The sequence below is a fragment of the Otolemur garnettii genome, unplaced genomic scaffold (assembly GCF_000181295.1).
Source record: "Otolemur garnettii isolate 467f Iridium unplaced genomic scaffold, OtoGar3 scaffold00070, whole genome shotgun sequence".
In the NCBI taxonomy this organism is placed as follows: Eukaryota; Metazoa; Chordata; class Mammalia; order Primates; family Galagidae; genus Otolemur; species Otolemur garnettii.
In genome coordinates, this window is record NW_003852465.1 from 6,852,679 (window position 1) to 6,873,861 (window position 21,183).

The window sequence follows — 21,183 nt, forward strand, 5'->3', positions numbered from 1 at the left end:
GCAGACTCCCTAGGCCACTGTTCCCCACAGTATGGACAATATCGTAATAGTCTGGAAGCATTTTTGAGTGCCAGTTTGTGGTGGTGTCTATATTTCAACTGTGCACGCTGAGGAAGTCTGTGGATTCCTTTCTATCACCACCATATAAGCAGCAGTGGGCTAAGGATGTTATAAATCTGTTTTTAAAGCATCACCCAGCACTCTACGCAGGAAGAGAGGACCCGAGGCAATATCCAGAATCACATTTTCATAGATCACGCTCACAGCTATCCCCACATGTAAATGGGTAAGAGAGAGTATAAAATATAATATGTATATGTTTCTCAAAGACCTGCAAATGAATTTTGGAACTTGGAAACAATAGTACCTTGTGTTCTTTTGAGAATGAATACACTGAAAACTGTGACTTCATAGTATGAGAAATATAATGCCCTTATTAAAAATGTTTGCATTCATCAGTAAAGGATAGGAAAACTTACCTTTGAATTGAAGGTAACATATTTTGGCGTACATATGTCACTATCTGTTGCATTATGACTTGTTGTTGAGTTTAGCTCTGAAACAATGCAGGGAATTTGAAATTTCTTGTAGATGACCTAGTATTTAAAAAAGCAGTGGAAACAACGAAGAATTTAGTAAAGCCACATAATGAACAATCATTACATAGCACTGCACCACAACAAAACCAAACTATTTCAATCAGCACTTACCACTATTAGGAAAAAAACCATACAGCTCAAGGAAAATCCACTAGTATAGCCAAGATACCCTTTCAAAAAAAGGAGAAAAAATAAATTGTTACTACTATTTCATTCATCACTTCATTTCTTTCGATGCGTTATTGCAAGTGTAGTTTGGGGCTCCAATAATATACATATGTGTCAACGTGAGCATGAGATTTATTATCTGACAGTGCTACCTTATTTGGCAAAGAAATGGAGCTTTGAATAAAAACATTATGTGTTTTGACTCCAGTTCTCCCTGGCACACTAGAGAACATAGATTCCCAGAATCCAGGAAAAAAGAGCCTCCCAATTCTGGCCCTCTGTCTGTGGTGGTGTACTCTGGTGGCGGTCCACAGGCAAATCCATTCACTCCTGGATCCCCTTGATGGCTCTTTATTATGCACTTATTGTGTGCATACCGAATGTCAGTTATAATACTTCTCTTCCCAAATGAGAGAGAGTAGACAAAAAGAACTTTCTAGTGATAGATTGAGTATCTGGGGATCCTCACCCAGCTCCCTTAGAATGCCTGGGAGATCTCCAGCTGGCACCGTTATCTCCAGAATGGTAGTTAAGTGGTCTCTCGGGATTGCATGATTCTCACCCCCGAGGAAGAGCCCTTCTCTACATAACTGCAAAGACCTAGCTCTATTGGTATAGAAGAGCCAAAACATAGACCCAGAAACCAGAAATTAAAAAAGAAAACATTTAAAAGTTGACTTTTAAACCTCACAGAACAGCTAGAGAAGTCTGATTTTTTTTCCCCAAAACAAAACAAAAAACTGTGGCTCATACATATTTTTAGAAAAACCTTATTCCAAACTTCTGCCTTGAATTAGAGGATATATATATTTTGGAGGGTTTTGACTGGATGGCACTCTGGCCTGATTATTCAATGGATGAAACTCCCATAATGTCAAGCATTCTTGTCTCCAAATAGAAGCATAAAAACCAAACCGATGTCTAAACCAAATGGCTATGACTGGGAAATTATCCATCATTTTTGACTTTCACTTCTCTTTCCCCCTTCAGTTAGGCAGATAAATTGAGATTGGCTAGACTCTCTACATTTAACAGCAATTCCTAACACTTGGGGTGGGGGTACAAATACAAGCAACCTTCTGTCTTGCTATTAGATTTGAAAATCTATTTGTCTAAATAATCAGTGCATTTAAGATGTTATATAAGGAGAACTGCATTTTCTGGACTTAGAATATCCTCTCTCCCCCCCCTTACCCCTCAACCTGGCAAAAAAAAAAGAAAGTAAAACAAAAGAAAAGGAAACATCCCCATCTGAGTCTGTTCTCCCATCTCTCCTCCACAGCTTGGTAGAGGGCCTGGGACATTCTCATACTGCCCAGTGCTTTTATCCCAAGTTGGGCCTGATTAATACTTGCAATTTATCATTCCCCTAATCTTTACCCTACATGTGGAAGCAGAGGGAAAAGTTCATTTTTACTCCATTTTTGATTCATCTGGGTACTGAAGAGTAAGGTAAAAGCAAAACTTGTTCTTACCGAGGTTCTTCAAGAGACACAGAGGGAGAATTATGCCAAAAGTAACTATCACCACCAGAACGCGGCCATCCACGTACCAGGCTCTGAAAGACATTTCAGCAGTTTAGTTACATTTTTTAAGAAAGTGACTTTTTTTCTCAAATGTAAAATTTCATGATATATTTTAGTTACTTTTTTACTACTCCCAATTTTTACCATTAACTTTTTAAGGGATTATTCAACTTTCATCCAAACACTTTGACCCAACCACTCCTCACTTACTACAATACAGCCTCACTCCCAGGTAATGGAAGAAGGGATATTGGCTTTTTGCCCTCCCCCACTGGCTAAATGTGGCATTCCTTTCAATTATTCACCTGGTTTCGAAGCTGAATGCATACATTGCATTCTGTCGGATTACAACTTGTCCTATCAATTATTTAAAGAGAAAGTTCCTTTTTGTTTTGCTCATCTAATGTCAGTAGGAAATAAGTCACCACAGGTAGGCATTTCTCTTTCCCTGATCCCTTGGCTTTGACCTTGAATCCTGAGGATAGAACACTTGGAATTTTGGCTTTTATGATTCTCCCTTGAAGGAAGACAGAGAAACTAAGCCTGATAAGAACTGTTCAACAAGAGGGAGTCGCAACATAATCACAACACCAGATGCAGCTGCAACATTTTCCAGGGTTAGCTACACCTTTAAGGAGGTTGGCCCCTGTAAATTTTGCTCCCAAAATACAATATCCTTTCTTCAAGAAAGAGGCTATGGCCTTCACTTTTTTTTCACTTTCCACTTCTGTGTAAACATAGTGCATCATCTGTACCACGTCACAGAAACTAGACATAGATTTCACGCTCTTGGGAAAATTCAGTATCCACTGTTTACATCATGGCAGACGAGTCTACCTTTAAAATGTCCATATCCAGATGGCTCCCCCTTCTTCTTGCATGTGTATAACCCCAAAGAAATTTATTGTTGAAATAACAAAGGAAAAAACCATCCCAGGAAAACTTTTCTGTAATTTTCATAAAGCAAACATTTTGGTTACTCAGAATTTACATTGAAAACATTCTAGTTAACATCAAAAAACAATGGTCTATGACTTACGAAAATGCCTCTTCCTTTCCCATTAGAAACTTTATGGCCGAGGGTAGTTCATTTTTTACTATGAAGAGGTAGCTCAGCATTGCTAGAGGAAAATGAGAACATTTTCAGAAAGATATTAAGGTTCATGTCTCCAGTTATATCAAAAGTTACCAGCCATTCTCAGACCAACCTTCAGGAGGACCCAAAGGCAGCGTTAGCTGCTCTCCCAGGATATCTGCCTTCAAAGTGGCTGCTGTCTCTGCCTTACCATTCACGTGCCATTTTGGCAGTAAGGATGATAACTGCCTGAATTATGTTAAAATTTACGTGACGGCCCAACCACCGGTATTAAAGTTATGTATAGAAAAGCAGGTTCTTTTTACCTCCAGTGTTCTGTAGAGAGGTAGCCCCAAAGATTACGAGCTTCCCCGTAGTGCCGAAGACTTGTTCTCCCAGCTTTTCATAAACCATGCAGCCTGTTTTTGAGAACACAAGAAATGACAGGGTTCTAATAGATAAAACAGCCAAAACTTCATCCTTCCCTGGACCACCTCCCAAGTTATTTTGTCCCTTTCTCAATTCACACAAATAGCCACCTTGGCTTGGTGAGGCTTACGGCATTCTCGTACTAAAACAACCTCTTGACATTTTAAAATGTCAGACACAACCACCATTTCTCCTTTTTCAAGTTGGCTATAAAAGCATTACAATTAAACTATTAGGTCATAAGACTTATTTTTAAAAAACTATCTCTACCTTCCTAAGGGGGAAATTCCCAGTGATCTTTTCCTCTGGTCTGGCATATATCATTAAAACAAAGCTTTGGTTAAAACAAAAATCCTGATGGTAGAAAAAGAAACCCCCAAACAAAAAATTTTTAAAAATCCTAATGGTTGAGACAAAAAGATTTTTTTTTTTGCGTTAATTAGCTGAACTGGTTAGGCTAACAAAAATTTATCTTAATGCCATCCCATCAATGCCTCTGTGTCCTAAATATAACGAGCTTAGAAATATCTTAATAGCTACAACATAAGAATTCTAATCATTTGTAAAATTTAGTTCAAAGACACGTAACTCATAAAAGACCAACAGACAAATCTATCAAAAGAATAATTTGGCCGTAGGAAAATTCAAAAGTGTTCAGCTAGTTCATCCCAATAAATGCTAAAAGTTGAAACCATCCTTTTTAAGAAAAAGTTTATATTTCTTTATAACAATTTAGTTCATGTGTTCCAAAAGTTCACAGAAAGCGATATGGGTCAGGCTATAATTAAACCTTTGTTTAATTTCTCATATGGCCAGAATTTAAACTGGCTAGATGTAGATGATGGCTAGATCCCTAACTTATTAAGAAATGTTCCAGTTAAATGGAGTCATCTATACACAATCATAGCTGACCGATGTGGTTTCAGTGAATGTAAAAGTCAAAAAATTACAAACATAATCCAGTGTCCCGGGAATAGAAAATAAACACTTCAGGTATGACACTGCCCAGAGGACCCAACGCCTCTTCACAGCCCTCTCCCTCACTCCCACGTGGCCTCAGGAGCAACATTTCCTCCCGGAATATTCACAAAAGAGAATGAAAGGTCTGTTTACTTTCAAAACCTTGGAAGCTATAATATAAAAATGAGACCTTTGTTCTAGGTTTGTAAAGGCCTAAGGAAAACTGAAACCTTTAAAATGAAATCATCTTGACCTAGAAAAACAGGTATAATTGAGAACTCATGTTCAATGACAACATTAGCTGTTCATTGTCTGTGACAATTTAATTTAGACTTTGTGCAGCTGTATAGGTAAATACCACCATCGCTTCTCCAGTGGTGGTGGGTCAAAGCAGTCTTTCTTTTCGATAACCAGATTGTGGTGCAGAGAGCCCATCATTTGCTCACAGTATCACCAGGGAAATCATTCACTTTGGCTTTAACAAAATCAAATGGATTCTCAGCTTACCTGTTTCTTTTGAGCAGATCAATAGAAGGTTTATTGAATATATAGACAGCAATGTCACAGAAGTCAAAAGTATCCTAAATGGAGCAAAATAAATCTTGTTGTAATAACTAGAAAAGAATATATATTCTGACCTTATATTTTAGAAGGGCAAACCATATTTGTGTGGTTGATGCTAATAGTACCCAAATTTTGGAGCCTATTAGTCACCATGGCTTTCAAATCCTCAATAAAAATGTCCCACCAGATGAAGACGTGCTCATTAGAATCTGAGTAACAGTTCCGATCCTTTACGTAATTCAAAGCCCAACTAGGTCTCTGGGAACATTTCAGTGGAGATGATTTTTTTTTCTTTGAGACAGAGTCTCATGATGTCACCCTCAGTAGATTGCTGTGACATCACAGCTCACAGCAACCTCAAACTCCTGGGCTTAAATGATTCTCTTGTCTCAGCCTCCCAAGTAGCTGTGACTACAGGCGCCCACCACAATGCCCGGCTATTTTTTGGTTGTAGTTGTCATTGTTGTTTGAACCCACCAAGTCCGGTGTATGTGGCTGGTAACTCAGCCACTGAGCTACAGGCGCTGAGCCCAGTGGAGATGATTTTAAAAGAACATTATAAAAGAAAGAAAGCTTTTGTAGTTTACGGTGTACTTACTCTCTGTTATAACTGGGCAAGAAAGTGTGAGAAAAGGGTGTGGGGAGGGGGCGGGGAAGGGAAAGGCTGCCAGTGTCCAACAGGGGTGACCACGTGACTCTGGGCAACTTACTTAGCTTCTCTCTTCTTTAAACTCCTCACCTAGAACATGAAGCCAAGCTGAAGACATGGATGATGTCTAGGGTTCTTTTCATGTCATTCTATGGCTGTGTTTGAATCTACACACTGGACCACCAATGTAACTTGTATTTTTTGCACCTGGTTCCTCTCAGGTGAATAAGCACCTCTCGTAGCTAGTGAAAAAATTTTGACGATCAAGTATAATGAAAAGACTTTTTGAATGACAAACACATATTTCTGTTTTAGTACATCTGGCTCCTTATTAAACCCTTCTTGAGAAAAAAGCACAGTTGAAATGATGTGGGAGATTCCACAGAGTATTTCTGAATCATTTTGTTAGAATAGACATGATAATTGAAAAATAAACTCTATTTATTAAAAAGAGAAAAGATTTTCAGTCCCCAATGAAACAGTTCACTTCCTTATGTAAGAAAATATATCCCCAGAACAATACAGCGCTGCAAGTGATTCTACGCTTGGGTAATTAAAGACAATTATTTTTTCCAAAGGGCTGTTGTGAAGCACTTGGCACATTGCACTGTTCTCTCTGCCCCCGCTGCCTCCTTCCCGCCCCTTCCCCTGCCCGCACACCTGTGGAACCCCTGCTCTAGGTCCCGACTCCACTTGGATGCTACCACTGCAGGCGCCTGCCCTCCCTGGGGCAGAAACTCTGCTCCTCGGCTCTCTGTTCCTCCTGTGGCCATGAGGGGACAGACAGGGAGTGCAGAATGGTCAACGGGAAAACAGACGGACTGTCAGAAACCAGCCACAAAACACAAAGAGGGGGCGTGGTGCCCAGAGCTCAGTGAGTATGGCAAGAGCCACTGGCCTGAGCCAGCTAACCAACAGTGACAACTGCAACAGCAAAAAAACAGCCAGGCCTTGTGGCTGGCGCCTGTGGTCTCAGCTACTCGGGAGGCTGAGGCAAGAGAAATGCCTAAGCCCAAGAGCTGGAGGTTGTTGTGAGCTGTGACGTCACAGCACTCTTACCAAGGGTGACGTAATGAGACTGTCTCCAAAAAAGTACAAAAGAGGGGCAGAGCTGAGCAGAGGTGAAATAAACACTGGGAGAAAGAACAGAAAGCTCAACACTTTGGGGAAAGGCTGAACTGACCTGTTGAGGAACTGCGTTCAGATAGACAGACTTTGTTTATTTCCCAAGGATTCTTGAGGAATGTGATTTAGAGGGTAAGTCCCTGGTTATCTATTCTGGGCCAGGGATAAGTGGAACAGCTCCTTGTTCAGAGTCTTAGAAAGAAGCAATATATTGTTTAATTGAATCAAATAGGTCCTAGAATAATCTAAGAAAATCAAGTCAGAGGTGGTTTGAGACACAGAAACTGTGACATCTAAAAGACAGAGCAAAGAAAAATAAATGGAGAAAATGCAATGATTTATTTAAACATTTGTGTTTTGAGCATGATTACACCCCTATGTGTCCAAATAGATATTTGGACACATGATTATAGTTTCCTGAAAAAATAACATACTCTGAGGTTCCTGTGCTAACAAAGAGGAACACACCTGATTCTTTTCTTATTTCATCTGAATACAATTTAATCTTCCATTGAACTCACCATTGAACAAAAGTTTTGATATGGCTGGGGCAAAAAGTGGTGGGTGAAAAAGGCATTCGTACATAGGAACTAAAGCTACTGGTAACTGGGCACCAAGGTGATACTTCACACTTATGTTCACCCTTGAATAGAATAAGATCTAGAACCCATAACTGCACATGGCCATGGGAAGGGACGGCGGGAGAGCTGAGATTGTAAAGAATGAGGTCAGGAACTTTCAAGAGTGCTTGTGTCAGCAACACTTTGAAAGATGGGATGTAGGGATGTCCTAGGAGATTTCTGCATCCCCTATGGAGAAACTAAGAATTTGCAACTCCCCCAGGGAGAGACCTTCAGAAAGTACCCTGTCAAGGACTGGGTTTTCACCCTGGACAGGATGCTTCTGTGCTCCAGGCCAACACACAGGCATCCAGCTCTGACAGGGAACAATTATGCCACTCATCCTGTTCTGGAAAGTTCTGTGCTTTGGACCTGAGGCTGAGCTGAATTATTATTATTATTCTTTGAGACAGACTCTCACTTTGTTGCCTTCCATAGAGCGCCCTGGCATCATAGCTCACAGCAACCTCAGACTCTTGGGCTCAAGCAATCCTCTTGCCTCAGCCTCCCGAGTAGCTGGGACTCTATTTTTAGAGACGGGGTCTCACTTTTGCTTAGTTTAGTCTCACACTCCTGAGTTCAGGCAACACCCGCCTCAGCCTCCCAGAGTGCTAGAACTACAGGTGGGAACCACCGCACCCCTCCCTTAAATCACTTCTATCCTTGGTCATTTTACCTTCTGAACCTATTCGAGTCTACTTGAAACCTAACCCCTCTTCTACCTAACAGTCCTGATGGTGCTCATTTCAAGATTGCATTCTTTTTTTTTTGAGACGGAGCCTCAAGCTATCCCCCTGGGTAGAGTGCCATGGCATCACGCTCACAGCAACCTCCAACTCCTGGGCTCAAGCGAGTCTCCTGCCTCCGCCTCCCAAGTAACTGGGACTACAGGGGCCCGCCACAATACCCAGCCATTTTTTAGTTGCAGCCATCATTGTTGCTTGGCGGGCCCAGGCTGGGGATTCGAACCCGCCACCTTAGGTGTATGTGGCTGGCGCCTTAGCCGCTTGAGCCACAGGTGCCGAGCCAAAGATTGCATTCTTTGATGTAAACATCTCTAATTCTTTCAACTGTCCGCCTTGGGATGGAGTATTTGGGCCATTTACATGTCAGTCGTGGTCCAGTTTCTCTACTAACCTTCTTAAAGGGTGAGAGAAACACAATGCCACAACATCCATCTTGGTCCAAACAGCTCAAAGCATGTGAGTTTTAATTTTTTTGAGTGGACATCAGGCTTCTTTTAAGGCAAGTGATTTCAGAATTCACTTTTATGGCAGCCACATCACACTTTTCATTCTTTTGGAGTTTCCAATGTGAACTGTTACAAAGCTAAGTCTTCCTGACTCTGTCCTGAGTACCTTTTCTGTTTTGTTTTGTTTTAGCTAAGTGCAGAACTCTACATTTATTTCTATCGTACTACATCTTTCAAGTCTTGTGTTATCTTTTAAAATTGTTGATCCTTTTTGCTTATGTATGAACCACCTCCTCTAGCTTCTTATTTGGCTGTGCCTTCATTCAAGCCCCTGACTTTGAACAGAACAAGACCATCTGGGAATGACCCATCCACCAGCAGACTGCTTGAAGCCAGGAAGTCATCCTTGATCTCTCACCAACTCTCTCATCTCTCATCTCTGAGAGTTAATTGACTGGCAAGTGTCCTACCATTTCTACCTACAAAATTTATCCCAAATCCATATGCATTTTTTCCCCATCTCCACTGCCACCACTCTAGTCCAGGCCACCTCATCTTCACCCTCTGGGCAACTGTGATAATCTTTATCTACCTCCCTTTTCTTGCCTCTTAGGATCCATCTTTCACCCAAAAGCCAGGTAATCTTTTCATTTTATTGCTTTATCATCTGTCTCTATCACTGGACTATAGGACAGGCCATGAAAGTTTAATTCACCTGTTTACCAACTTACAATGAACATTACACACACATAACAGACTTTCAGCTGAGAATCAATGAATTTACAAGTATTAGAATCTCATTGGCAAGTTATGTGAGAATATACCAAGTATCTTATTAAATTCAAGACTCTTCCCATCTGAGACAGTCCTGTGACCTTATCTCAAAAGGTACCATTAGTGACTATTTAGGAAAACTTTGTTGGCCCCTCCAGAGCAATATTTTCCACAGCAATTGCCTGTAGACAAGCTATTCACAATTGGCCCTGCAACACTGCTTGGGATCTACTTTTTGCCACTTCTGAAAGCTGGGATGAAATAGCTCATTTTCAGCCCTCAGGGATACTCCTGCTTTCCATGCTTTTTAAGATTTCTGACAATGGTCCTAGATATATTTACTCTATTTGCTGCAAGAAAAGTTTGATTCATCTTGTAAACGATGAACATCCAAACATCTATTTTAAAAACACTTATTTGTCATTGTTTTCAATCCTACTAACAGGACTATAATTCTTTGGTCTTCTATAATTTACCCAAAGATTATATGGACATGTTCTAATAAATTTCAATTTGAAAAGTACCATATGCTTATAAAATGGAAAGCTTTGACATCAGATGGAACCGACACCTTTAAAGTGACTGAATCGTTCTATAGTATGAGGGCAGCAATGACTCCACAAGTGACTTAGAATAAACATATCCTACCCTTTACATTGGGAGATTTTATTATAAATAAGGTATACTTCAAAATAAAACAACCTCACAACACTTTGAGATGAACCTATATATATATATATATATGTATGTATATATATATATATATAAAAATTTTTTTTTTTTGCAGTTTTGGGTTGGGGCTAGGTTTGAACCCACCACCTCCGGCATATGGGGCCGGTGCCCTAGTCCTTTGAGCCACAGGCACCGCCCTGAGATGAACCTATATTTTAAACGCCTAGCTATGTAACAAGAAATCATCTGCTGTCCTCCCCACGCAGCATCAGAGCCCTTGAAAGGGGGGAGGTAAGGCAAGCACCACTGCCTGGGAGACAGAAATAGCTCATGGGGGTGTTGGGGCTGCCTTGCAGCCAAGCGCTTTCCATTCCTCTCAAAAGAATAGAGAGCTCTAACCAACCCTCCCTAGCAGGATTCTTACTTGCCAAAGTTGAAAGCAGCTCTTCTCAAACTTTTACCAAAGATGCGGGATTCCCTTAGGAACTTGTTAAAGTGAATATTTGCACTCAGCAGGTCTAGGGCAGGACCTGAGAGTCAGCCTTTCTAACAAGCTCCCAGGTGCTGCTGCGACCGCTCCATGGACTGCACCTGGATAGCACGAGTCAAAAGCTCTGGCCTGCACCACGTAGAGCTGTTTCTGTTCTCATTAACATCTTACCGTGGCAGCATCACCCTGTCTGCAGTGGGGCGCCCTGACAGCATTACAGCGCAGTTGCCCGTAACGCAGATTGGACCCGCTACTCAGGTAAGGTGGCGATGATGGGAAGCGTTGTGGCTGAATGATTCTCATTTCTGTAGGATGCTGACCGGCTTTCAGTGTGAAGAGCGAGGTCTTGGGTTGACTTCCTCAAGCATTCCTTATTTCACCAAGACATCTAGTTAAATATTTTCAAACTCTCTTCCCTCATCTCTCCCTCCTTCCAAAAGGGATCTGAGGCTCAGCACACTATATAATTCCTCCTCCTTTAAATCCACTACAAAGTATAAACCTTTACCACCCTTCATGAAATGAGCAGGATAGTCCACATAGGAACTTTCCAAGCTGAAGTTAAAGTGGTTTTTATTATCTGTCCTGTTATGATCTATCTATCCCTGTCTCACCAGCCCACAGGCCTCACTCCAAAACTCACAGACATACTGCTGGTGGAGGCAGAAAATTTCTAAGAGGAATTTAAATCCAGTACAAGGAAATCAGACAGACTCTATGAAATGAATAGTTTCTGGCCAGCCATCTTTCCCCGAACCCTCCATGCAGCTGCTGGCCTCTCCCTCACCCTTTTCAACCTCTTCTTCTGACTGCATTTCCCAGCTGCCTCTTCCCTCCTACACCTTCCTCCTGCTCACTTTTCATTCATCTTTTATCTCTGGTAACTCCCCCTGCTCTTCCTAAGGGAAACACCAGTACAAAGTGAGGAAGGTTGAGCACGCTCTTGAGGAGACTAGAGCATTAGGTGGGTATGGCAGATGGGCTGGGTACCAGGGAGGACCCCGGTGAGGATGAAGAGCAGGAATTTGAGATGCTGACTATCTGCACTGTTGAAAAGGGGTTTGGAGTTTTCCAGCCCAATATGACAGACAGCCAGGGGCAAAAAGAAACAAAGGTATGGGCAAGAGAAGGGTTTCAGTAAGGGGACTGTGACATCTGAGTGGGTCAGAGGAGGAAGCCCAGACCAGAGGTTCCAGTGAGGTTCAGACAGGTGTAGTGGTCCTTGGCCAGGGGAGGTGTCAGTGGAGAGGAAAGGGACACAGAGGAAGAATCTTCCTTTCATGAAAGCTCACATGAAAAGAGAGGGCCAGGTCGAGTCCCTAACTCACACAAAAATGTTAGATACACTAGAAACTTTGTAAGGTGACCAAGCAAGGGACTGTAACAAACTGGTCCACATGCAGAGGTGGTCAGCGTAAGGAACCAGGCCTGCTGTACTGATCCGTACACATGGTGCATGTCAGGTCTATGAAAACTGATCAACGTATGAAGGTGGTCAATGTAGGGAGGTGATCAGCTATGGAGGTTCTTCTGTATTTGGAAAGCTTTTAAATGTAATCTCTTTTATGTAACAATGAGTTTCTTACAGTTTTAATTTACTTTAGTGGGGATTCAGTATAATTAATAAAACACTTTGTTGATCACTAGTAGTAACAAATTTGGGGGTATCTATTCTATGTCAGGCCCATGCTGAGCACTTTTAAAAATGTTTCCCTTTTAAGTAGTATAGTACTATTACTATCTCTGTTTCACAGATAAGGTAATTGAAGGCTAGAGAGGTTAAGTATTTTGTCTCAGGTCACACAGCTCACATCAGAGCACTTGAACCCTGGTAGTCTCTCTCCAAAGTCCTTACCCACCATCCCACATTGTCTGTCAAAGTCAAGTGTCCACAGAAGAAGGATAATGTAAAAAACAAGGCCTTAGCAGAAGACAGAAAACTCAGAATTAAATGTCAAAATGGTTACAGACCTTGTGTGTAAACAGCGAGACTTCAATTGATTTCTTTAAATATTTTATGTATTTCAAAATGGTCTTTGATGATTATCTTTGTTTCATAATAGAGATATTTAAAATATATAAAGAACCTTTTAAAACAAATGACAGTATTATTGTTTCAACTCTTTGGGGGGGGGGGGCATTGCATTTGTTTAAGTCCTAAGCTCTATTTCATTAAGGAGCTCACGTAATATTTATAGAAAGGAACAGAAACATGTAATTACTCAGTTCTAAAGCAGCCTCTGAGTCACTAACTTCTGATTAAATTTCAAAATCCTGAGGGTCAGAGGACCATCATGCTAGGATGTGATTATGTGTAGTATTTATAAGTGGGACTAGGAAGCAGAAGGAGTGGTTTCAAAAGGCTCAACAGAGAGCAGGTGGAGATCGATTATTTGTAGGATTCCTTCCATTTCTTTCCTTGTAGGTGAATCTAAACTCATTGGTGCAAAATTCCTCTTAAATTAGCCTCACTGTTAGGTATTTTGTTTTGTCTAGAAAAAGAAATGTGCATCTCTGATGGCCAAGTCAAACAATACCTAATATAATCCTAAAAAGAAAGAAGAATTTAAAAGGGGCATACTGACAAAAATAGAATGATCAGTTTAGTTGGCGCTTTGTAAAAAGCTAAGAAGCGGTCTGAGCTTGGAGGAGGAAATTGTACCAGTAGGCAGGCCTGCCATGGTGCATGACCACTTCCTGTTTTTGCCTATAGTTTATAGAGGGCGGGGGTTTTGTGGGTTTTGGGGTTCTACATTTTTAACTCTTGACACATCTTCATGCTGCTTCTTCCATTCCAGAAGGACAACTGGTTCTCGAACCTAGATCCTTACCATCTTCTCATGTTCTAAAGATGTAACTCCTAAGTGACAGGGAAATTCCATGTAGCCACTGAGATACAGGACATGCTGTTCCTGGTGGGTATTTAAGACTGTTCTCGTAGAATGGTCACCGTGGGGCTTCATTCACATTTTCCCACTCTGTTTTCACGGTAACAAAGCACGTTTAAGGAGGGTGGGAGGTTTAAGAGGAGCACCCAAGGGCTTTGCTGCCTTCCTCCCGATTAATTAGCGTCATCCTGGGCAAGATACTCAGCCACTGTGAATTCTAGTTTCTTTTTCTATATAAAAAATGGGATGACAAGGGCGGTGCCTGTGGCTCAAGGAGTAGGGGGCTGGCCCCACATGCCAGAGGTGGTAGGTTCAAACTCAGCCCTGGCCAAAAAAAAAAAAAAAAACTGCAACAAAAAATGGGAAGACAAATAGGGTTGTTATAAAGATCCCATGAAATAATGTATACTTTATAACCATCTTTCAAAAAAACCCTCTTAATAAGTACAATCCATTTTTAGCTAGCAGGTCGCACGAAAAGAAGCGGCAGCTGGCTTTGGTCTGACCCTTGATAACAGATGCAGATCTTTGATACCATGTGGCCAACATAAGGCGAAGTCTGTGGACATAGAACAAAGCGAAACGAACTGGCCCACATAGGAACCATCACTCCTCAAACCGACCATCACTCTGTGAGTAATAAAATTCAAGCTAACCTTGAAAATCTAATTCTCGGGACTATACATAACCTGCCCTTCTGTGCTGTGATACTTCTCTGCTGCGGACCAGATGAGAGAACAGGAAGGCATTCTGTGCACCATGGAGGTAGACAGGATAGTGAAGCTGCCTCTTGCAGGCTAAATTACAATGCACCAAAATTACAGTGCACCCAAATAGAGGTCCCACTTCTGTCCTTGGACAGAACCAAGGCATCAGATGAAGCCCAGCATAAATAGGATGGCATGAACTTGGTGTATACACACACACACACACAACCTTTCTGCAGCCAAGAGAATTGAATTCTTGGAACCCCTTATCAGAGCCATCATTGATGACTCACAAACTAAGTAATAACGGCTCAACTTTTAAAAACAATGGGTGGGACTCATCTCCTACTCATGCCAACTCTTTTTGTTTACGAAATAGGCACTCACTGTCAGCACAACACTAACCACTTTTCCATTTCCCCACTTCTGAAAAGTTTCTTCATCCAGTGAATTTCAATAGAATTCAGCGGCACTGCTGCTGTCCCTTTCCCATGTGCTTCAGATTCTGGCAAGGCTGAATGTGCCATTTCTCCCCTTCCAGTATTACTATTCCCAAACAAGAGGCTCTGATGCCAGTGAGTCTTGCTGCCAGCTGAAGGACAAAAATTTTCTCTTCAGATCATTTCTAAGGAACCATGACTATAATGCAAAGAATTTTAAAAACAACTAACTGATTGGCAAGATGAAAGATGAATGTGACTATACCCGGGGACCTCCTAGGATCATCCGGAAGAGCAGGGTTTCCTCATTGACTTCCCCATAACCACCCCATTTTTATTTTTATTTTTTTATCACAAGATCCCATTTGGTCTTTCCTTAGGAGGCAAGAACTGCCTGCTTAGCAATGCACAGAGAAGATGACTTCCCACTTACCAGGATTAAGTTGGTAAACGTCACACAGACCGTGTTTATTGCCGCTAGAAGCATGATTATCAACTTGGTAGGTGGTGTTCAAATGTTTCTGAATATGTAAAGTCATAAAGTAACGACAGTTCAAGGGGAGGCAGAGTATGCACAAAGGTACATTGCAGTTTCACTGCAACTTAGAATTTGCTGAACAATATTCAGAGACATCAGAAAGCAACGCTGGGGGAGGTGTTTAAGAATATGACCTTCCTGACAGAACGAGAAGACCGCGTCTGTGATGGGATAATGATGATCAAATTCCTAGGACATATGAACGGTGACTTAGGGGAGCGTGTTCATGAGTCTATAGTTCTGATTCTATTTCTGTCTACCCCACATGTACACAGGCTGAATTGTAAAACACCAAATTTAAAGAGAGAAGGAACCTGGTAGTCTGATCTGCAGAGACCTCTATATTTTTAGATTTATCCTTACTGTTACAGCTATTTACTGATTTGTTTGTAAACACTACCCAAGGACAATACAGTTCTGCATTGTTTTGGTGGTAGGATAATTACAAATGGTCTGCAGAGGTGCATACTGAGAGAGAGAGAGAGAATGGAATCACAATTAAACAGTCCATCATAAGTGAACAAAATTGATGTGAACTGACAATGACAATTATTGTCTTTTCTGCAAATGGTAATTTAACAAATACCCTTTGGGGATACAAATCTCATTCAGTATTTCTTAACAGTCTCTGAACTATTTTGAATTTTCACATGAAGGATGCATTCCTAGGGAAGTAAACAATGAGTGGTGACTCCCATGCTAACCTTGTGATTATTATCTTACATCTCCACAGCCTACTAAAAATCTGGGGGTGAACTAAACATTTCAGTTGATTCTTGCCACCCCCTCAATAAATTTGCAACCGTGATGAGAGCCATTGTTTTGCCGTAAAGCCTTCTTTTAGGTTTTGCAAAATCTAATTCTTACATAACCATTCTTTCATTTCAGCAAGGATCAATCTAAGTTATTGGAAAGGCTGAGGCAATACAGCTCTATAGAAAAGGGAAGGTCAGGCTCGGCGCCTGTAGCTTAAGCGGCTAAGGCGCCAGCCACTTACACCAGAGCTGGAGGTTGAATCCAGCCCTGGCCTGCCAAACAACAATGACAACTACAACCAAAACATAGCTGGGTGTTGTGGCAGGCTCCTGTAGTCCCAGCTACTTAGGAGGCAGAGGCAAGAGAATCGCTTAAGCCCAGGAGTCGGAGGTTGCTGTGAGCTGTGATGCCACAGCACTCTACCCAGGGCAAAAGCTTGAGGCTCTGTCTCAAAAAAAAAAAAAAAAAGAAAGAAAGAAAGAAAAGAAAAGGGAAGGTCAGTATGGCAGAAGCAGAGATAGGTGGAAAACAGATGAGGTTTTAAATACAGTTTGGGGCTGGGCATGGTGGCTCACACTTGGAATCCTACCACTCCAGGAGGCTGAGGCAGATGGATTGCTTGAGCTCAGGAGTTTGAGACAAGCCTGAGCAACAGCAAGACCCCCGTTACTAGAAAAAAAAACTAGCTAGAAAACAAGGCCCCAAAAGGTCTGGAATTCTAGTTACCCAAACCAATAAACTATTATTTTATACAGTTTGTAATGTTTCATAATTAACATTTCAAATAGATTGTTTACAAACTTAGTGTTTACAATAAACTCTGATATCTCAGAAGTGACATGCATTTACACTTTCCTTTTCAGGGTTTTCAACTTAAGGGCCACATCATTCAAATAATAAATAATCCTCACACAGGCTAGGACGTTATGGAAAAACACAAAGTGGTGCTTTATCAGATTCTGTATCGTGTCATAAACATACACTTCACCTAGCACTATGAGGAGATAGCATCCTAAAGAGATTAATTTTCTATGAAATGTATATCTTTAAATGGAATCTTTTAAAAATGTAACGAAGTAAAACAAAGCTCAACTTCCTTCCTCTTCGATATAGATTTCTGATTCCTACTTCTGTTATAATGGAGTTATGGAGCAGCTGTACACAAAGGCTAAAGATAAAGAGGAACTCACAGAAGAAGGAGATTTCTTTAGCGTCCAGTGCCTTTTCTTTGAATTCCCCCCTCTTAGGAAGACTTAATTCAACAGGAACACTACCCCCAGGTACTTGTGCCTCAGTACCTCCCTGAATTGCTGCTTCAGGGTACGGCCCCATTGTGTGTGCCACGGAGAACATACACCTTCAGAACAATTGTAAGTGTACATTCCCCACTAGTACCTTTCCAGCTCCCTGGATGGAATTATAAAGCCTCAGAATTCAGGCGAATACAAAAATCTAACCACATTCTTACAAAAGGACAGAACTCACTGAATCTAATTGAATTAGATGTGTGTTAAACAGGGATGACAGCCATTATGGTTAGGTCAAAAATATGAGCCCCCAGCTCATCCAAGAAAAAGAAATCACACTAACAAGTTTCCAGATGACCCCAGAGAAGCACTCCACACCCGGCCTGAGTGAGACACGGAGGAGCCTTCCCAGCTGCCTGTCCAAAGAAGCCTGGACAGCCTTGGACTCCTTTCCTGTGTTGGCCAATGTGAGTCTGGAACAGGGCCCTGGTACCAGATGAAGTATCTTGATCCTGCCAACTGCTTTTTGGCTTTGAGCAGCTGTGGGAGCAGCTGGTTTTATAGCAGCCACAGAATGAGTCTTTATTCTGAGGTAGGAGGGGGGTCTGTGTTTTATGTGAAAGTTAAGATCTGAGTCTTTATGCAAACACCTTCATGAGCTTTAACCTTAAGATCTGGCATGGCATGTTTGGAGTTCACACATTTAGCAAACAACTCAAAGATCTATAATGGGTTTCATCCATGGAAATCTTCCTTTAACTACAAAAGTCAAGTTTATCCAATTCTTTGCTTCAGTCTGAACCTAAATGGCCATGAGGCAGGAGATCAACTATCCCTTGGCCAGTATAATCTAAGGTCAAGGAACTCTAAGAAGTGTAGATAGAATATAAACATTTACTCCTGCTCCTTTCCTGATATCCCAGGAAAGGGTCTTGCCGCTATTTTTTCTGCTTTTGTTTTTAATGCATGAAGCTGTAGGGATAATTTTGGAAGCTGGAAAATAGACAGAATGGAATCTTGAATTGGCAGTGGAGAAAGCCAAGATCAACCACTTTCCATGCACTATGGTATCCCCTAAAAGTCACTGCCGGTATTACTGAAACTAGGGGGCGATGAACAGGATGAGCTGAAATACAGAGGATCTACTGAACTTCTTTCAAGAAATGGCTACATTGCCCAGACCAGTCTCCTATGCCGTAAAGCTGAGTGGGTGCCGCTCTCCCATCCTGTCAAAGGCTGAAGATAACTCTCTGGAGAGTACAAAAGACGGAGTATAGATCTCTGGGGAACGGGCTAGGCACGATTTGTGGGGAAGAACCGTACTCTCAAGAAAACTAGGGGCTGGGTGAACACCTGCGTGCTGGGATCCCCCCCCCCAGCCCCTTTCCCCACTGGGGGTTTCCAGAAGGATGAGACCAGGCCCAGACCCTTGCGGGGGGGCAGAGATCAGAAGCTCTTCTCTGAGTGATCTGCACAGCCAAAGAGGCGGAATTCAGAGAGACGGACACTGGTGGTTCCCAAGTAGAGAGAGAGCACCTCAAGGGGAGCTATTGCCAGGGAGCCCCATTCACATGTCCTGGGCTCAAATCATCCTTGTTTTCCCCCATTCTTAAAGATAGCAGACAAAGAGGAACCATCTGACTTCAAAGGAAAGTGTCTAAAGTAAAACACAGAGTCCAAAACAAACAACCCCCTCCCCAGCTTGTATCACAGAAATACTAGACAATCAGTAAAATCCAGATGGTGGGAATCTCTATAGGACAAATGGCCTGGTTTCTTATACAAATAAATTGCACAGAAAAAAAAGAGAGAGATGGGAGAATGTGGATGAAAAGAGTCTTAAAACACCGATCAACCAATTGCACTGTGTGGACCTTAGTTCAGTACTGATTTGAACAATCCAACTGTTTAAAAAAAACATATAATCAGAGCAATTGCAGTGTTAGTTATTTATATCTTTGATGATATTAAGGAACTGTTGTTTTTAGGTATGACATATTAAGGTTATATTTTAAGAGCGCTTTATATTAGAGATAACACGGAAATATTTATGGATAAAATGACATGGTAGCTGGGATTTGCCTTAAGACAATCTGGGCGAGTGGTTGACTAAACAAGCAGCTGTGGGATGAAGGGAACATGAAAATCTTTTTCTATTATTTTCTCTCTACTTTAAAATTTTCCAGAAAGGAGAAAAAAAACTATCATTGGAATCCTCAAAGATGACACTGGGCTCATAAAACAGAACCAAAGTAATATAAAAAAGGAACAGAGAATTTAAAAAAGCTCCTATAAATAAAAAATAATAGTGGATATAAAACATTCAATAAATAATGGGGGGGGTTGAGGATATATCCAGAAAAAGTATAGTGAAACATTATAAAAATGAAAATAAAGAAAAGATTAAAAAATTAGAGGATTAGTCCAGAAGATCCAAAATGTGGGTAATTGTTCCAGAAAGAGAGAAAGAGAAGCTGAAGGAAGAAATTCATCAATACAACAATGAAACTTTCCCCAAATTGAAGGCCATGGATTTCTAAAAGAAAAAGATGCACTTGCTTGTCACCTGTAAAACTGATGAAAACGGGCCCATGTTGAGGCACATTACTGCGAAGCTGCAGAACATGGGGGACAAAAGATTTGGCAAGTTTCTAGGGAAAAAAACCCCCAAATCTGGTTATATATGAAAGATCAGGAATCAGAAGATATGAGATTTCACAACAGAAAAAAGCTAGAAGGAAAATTGCTGCTATCGCAGAGTTCTGTCACCAGCCAAACTGCCGATGGAAAGTGAGGGTGGAATAAAAACAGGTCAGACATGAAGGTCTCACAAATCTATTTCCATGTACCTTTCCTCAGCAGTAACAGCAAAGAAGTAAATCCAGAAAGATGAAGAACTAGAATACAGGAAACAAGGGATCTAGCAAAAAAGAGAGGTGAAAGAAACACCCAAAATGGAGACAAAGGAAGATTCTAAAATTAAAGCTACTCTCTGCGCCTCAGTCCCCTTATCTGTGAAATGGAGAACTAACAATAGTACCTGCTTCATAGAGTTGTAAGGATTCAGTCACGCTTGGCACAAAGTCAGAACTACAGGAGCTGTTATCATCATTAAAGAATTAACTCTTTACACGACATTAACTTACAACATATATTACAGTAACTAAAAAGAAAAGCGGACCAATGTAATACACATCTCTGAACTGAATTATTTCCAGCTTTGGAATCACAAAGAACCACAGAGTTTTGGAGATTGGCAAGTTCTGAGATTTTTCTTGTACAATTTCCTTGTTTTAAAGAGGAGGGAACTGAAGCTCAGGGTGGCTGAGTAACTTATTACATCTACACAGCCATTTAGAAGCGGAGTTGTTGGGACTAGCACTGGGGGGCTCGTGTCAATGCACTGAAAATCCGAAACGTAGCTTCCCAAACAACGTCTGCAGTATTCTCAGAGGTTAGGGTTTCACACATACAAAAAAATCACCATCGAAACATGTTGTACAAATCTGTCATTTTACCCTACAGCCTGGCACTTGGCCCAAGATTATATATACATACATATATATATATATATATATATATGGCAGCTTAGAAACATCCACCCAGGGTGATAAAGAGCGGAGGCTCGACTTGGGTTTACTGAGTTAGGGTGACAATGTGGAAGAAAACATCGAATTCACTGTCCTACAGAGCTCTTTAATTCTAGGAGAGACACTGGCTCAAGTAGCTAAGGCGCCAGCCACATACACCTAAGGTGGTGGGTT

At 41.3% G+C, this 21,183-nt stretch overlaps 1 protein-coding gene across 1 annotated transcript in view; it reads right to left on the minus strand.

The window, feature by feature from the left end:
- The window catches only part of SLC38A1 (solute carrier family 38 member 1), a 61,207-nt gene that overhangs the window by 7,726 nt on the left and 32,298 nt on the right, over nt 1-21,183 (minus strand). Inside the window, exons 6-11 of the mRNA XM_003793555.3 lie at nt 5,265-5,338; nt 3,695-3,787; nt 3,333-3,414; nt 2,243-2,325; nt 711-769; nt 471-596 (exon numbers count right to left, since the gene is read on the minus strand). Coding sequence (XP_003793603.1) covers nt 471-596; nt 711-769; nt 2,243-2,325; nt 3,333-3,414; nt 3,695-3,787; nt 5,265-5,338 — 517 coding nt within the window. The remainder of the gene's footprint in view (nt 1-470; nt 597-710; nt 770-2,242; nt 2,326-3,332; nt 3,415-3,694; nt 3,788-5,264; nt 5,339-21,183) is intronic.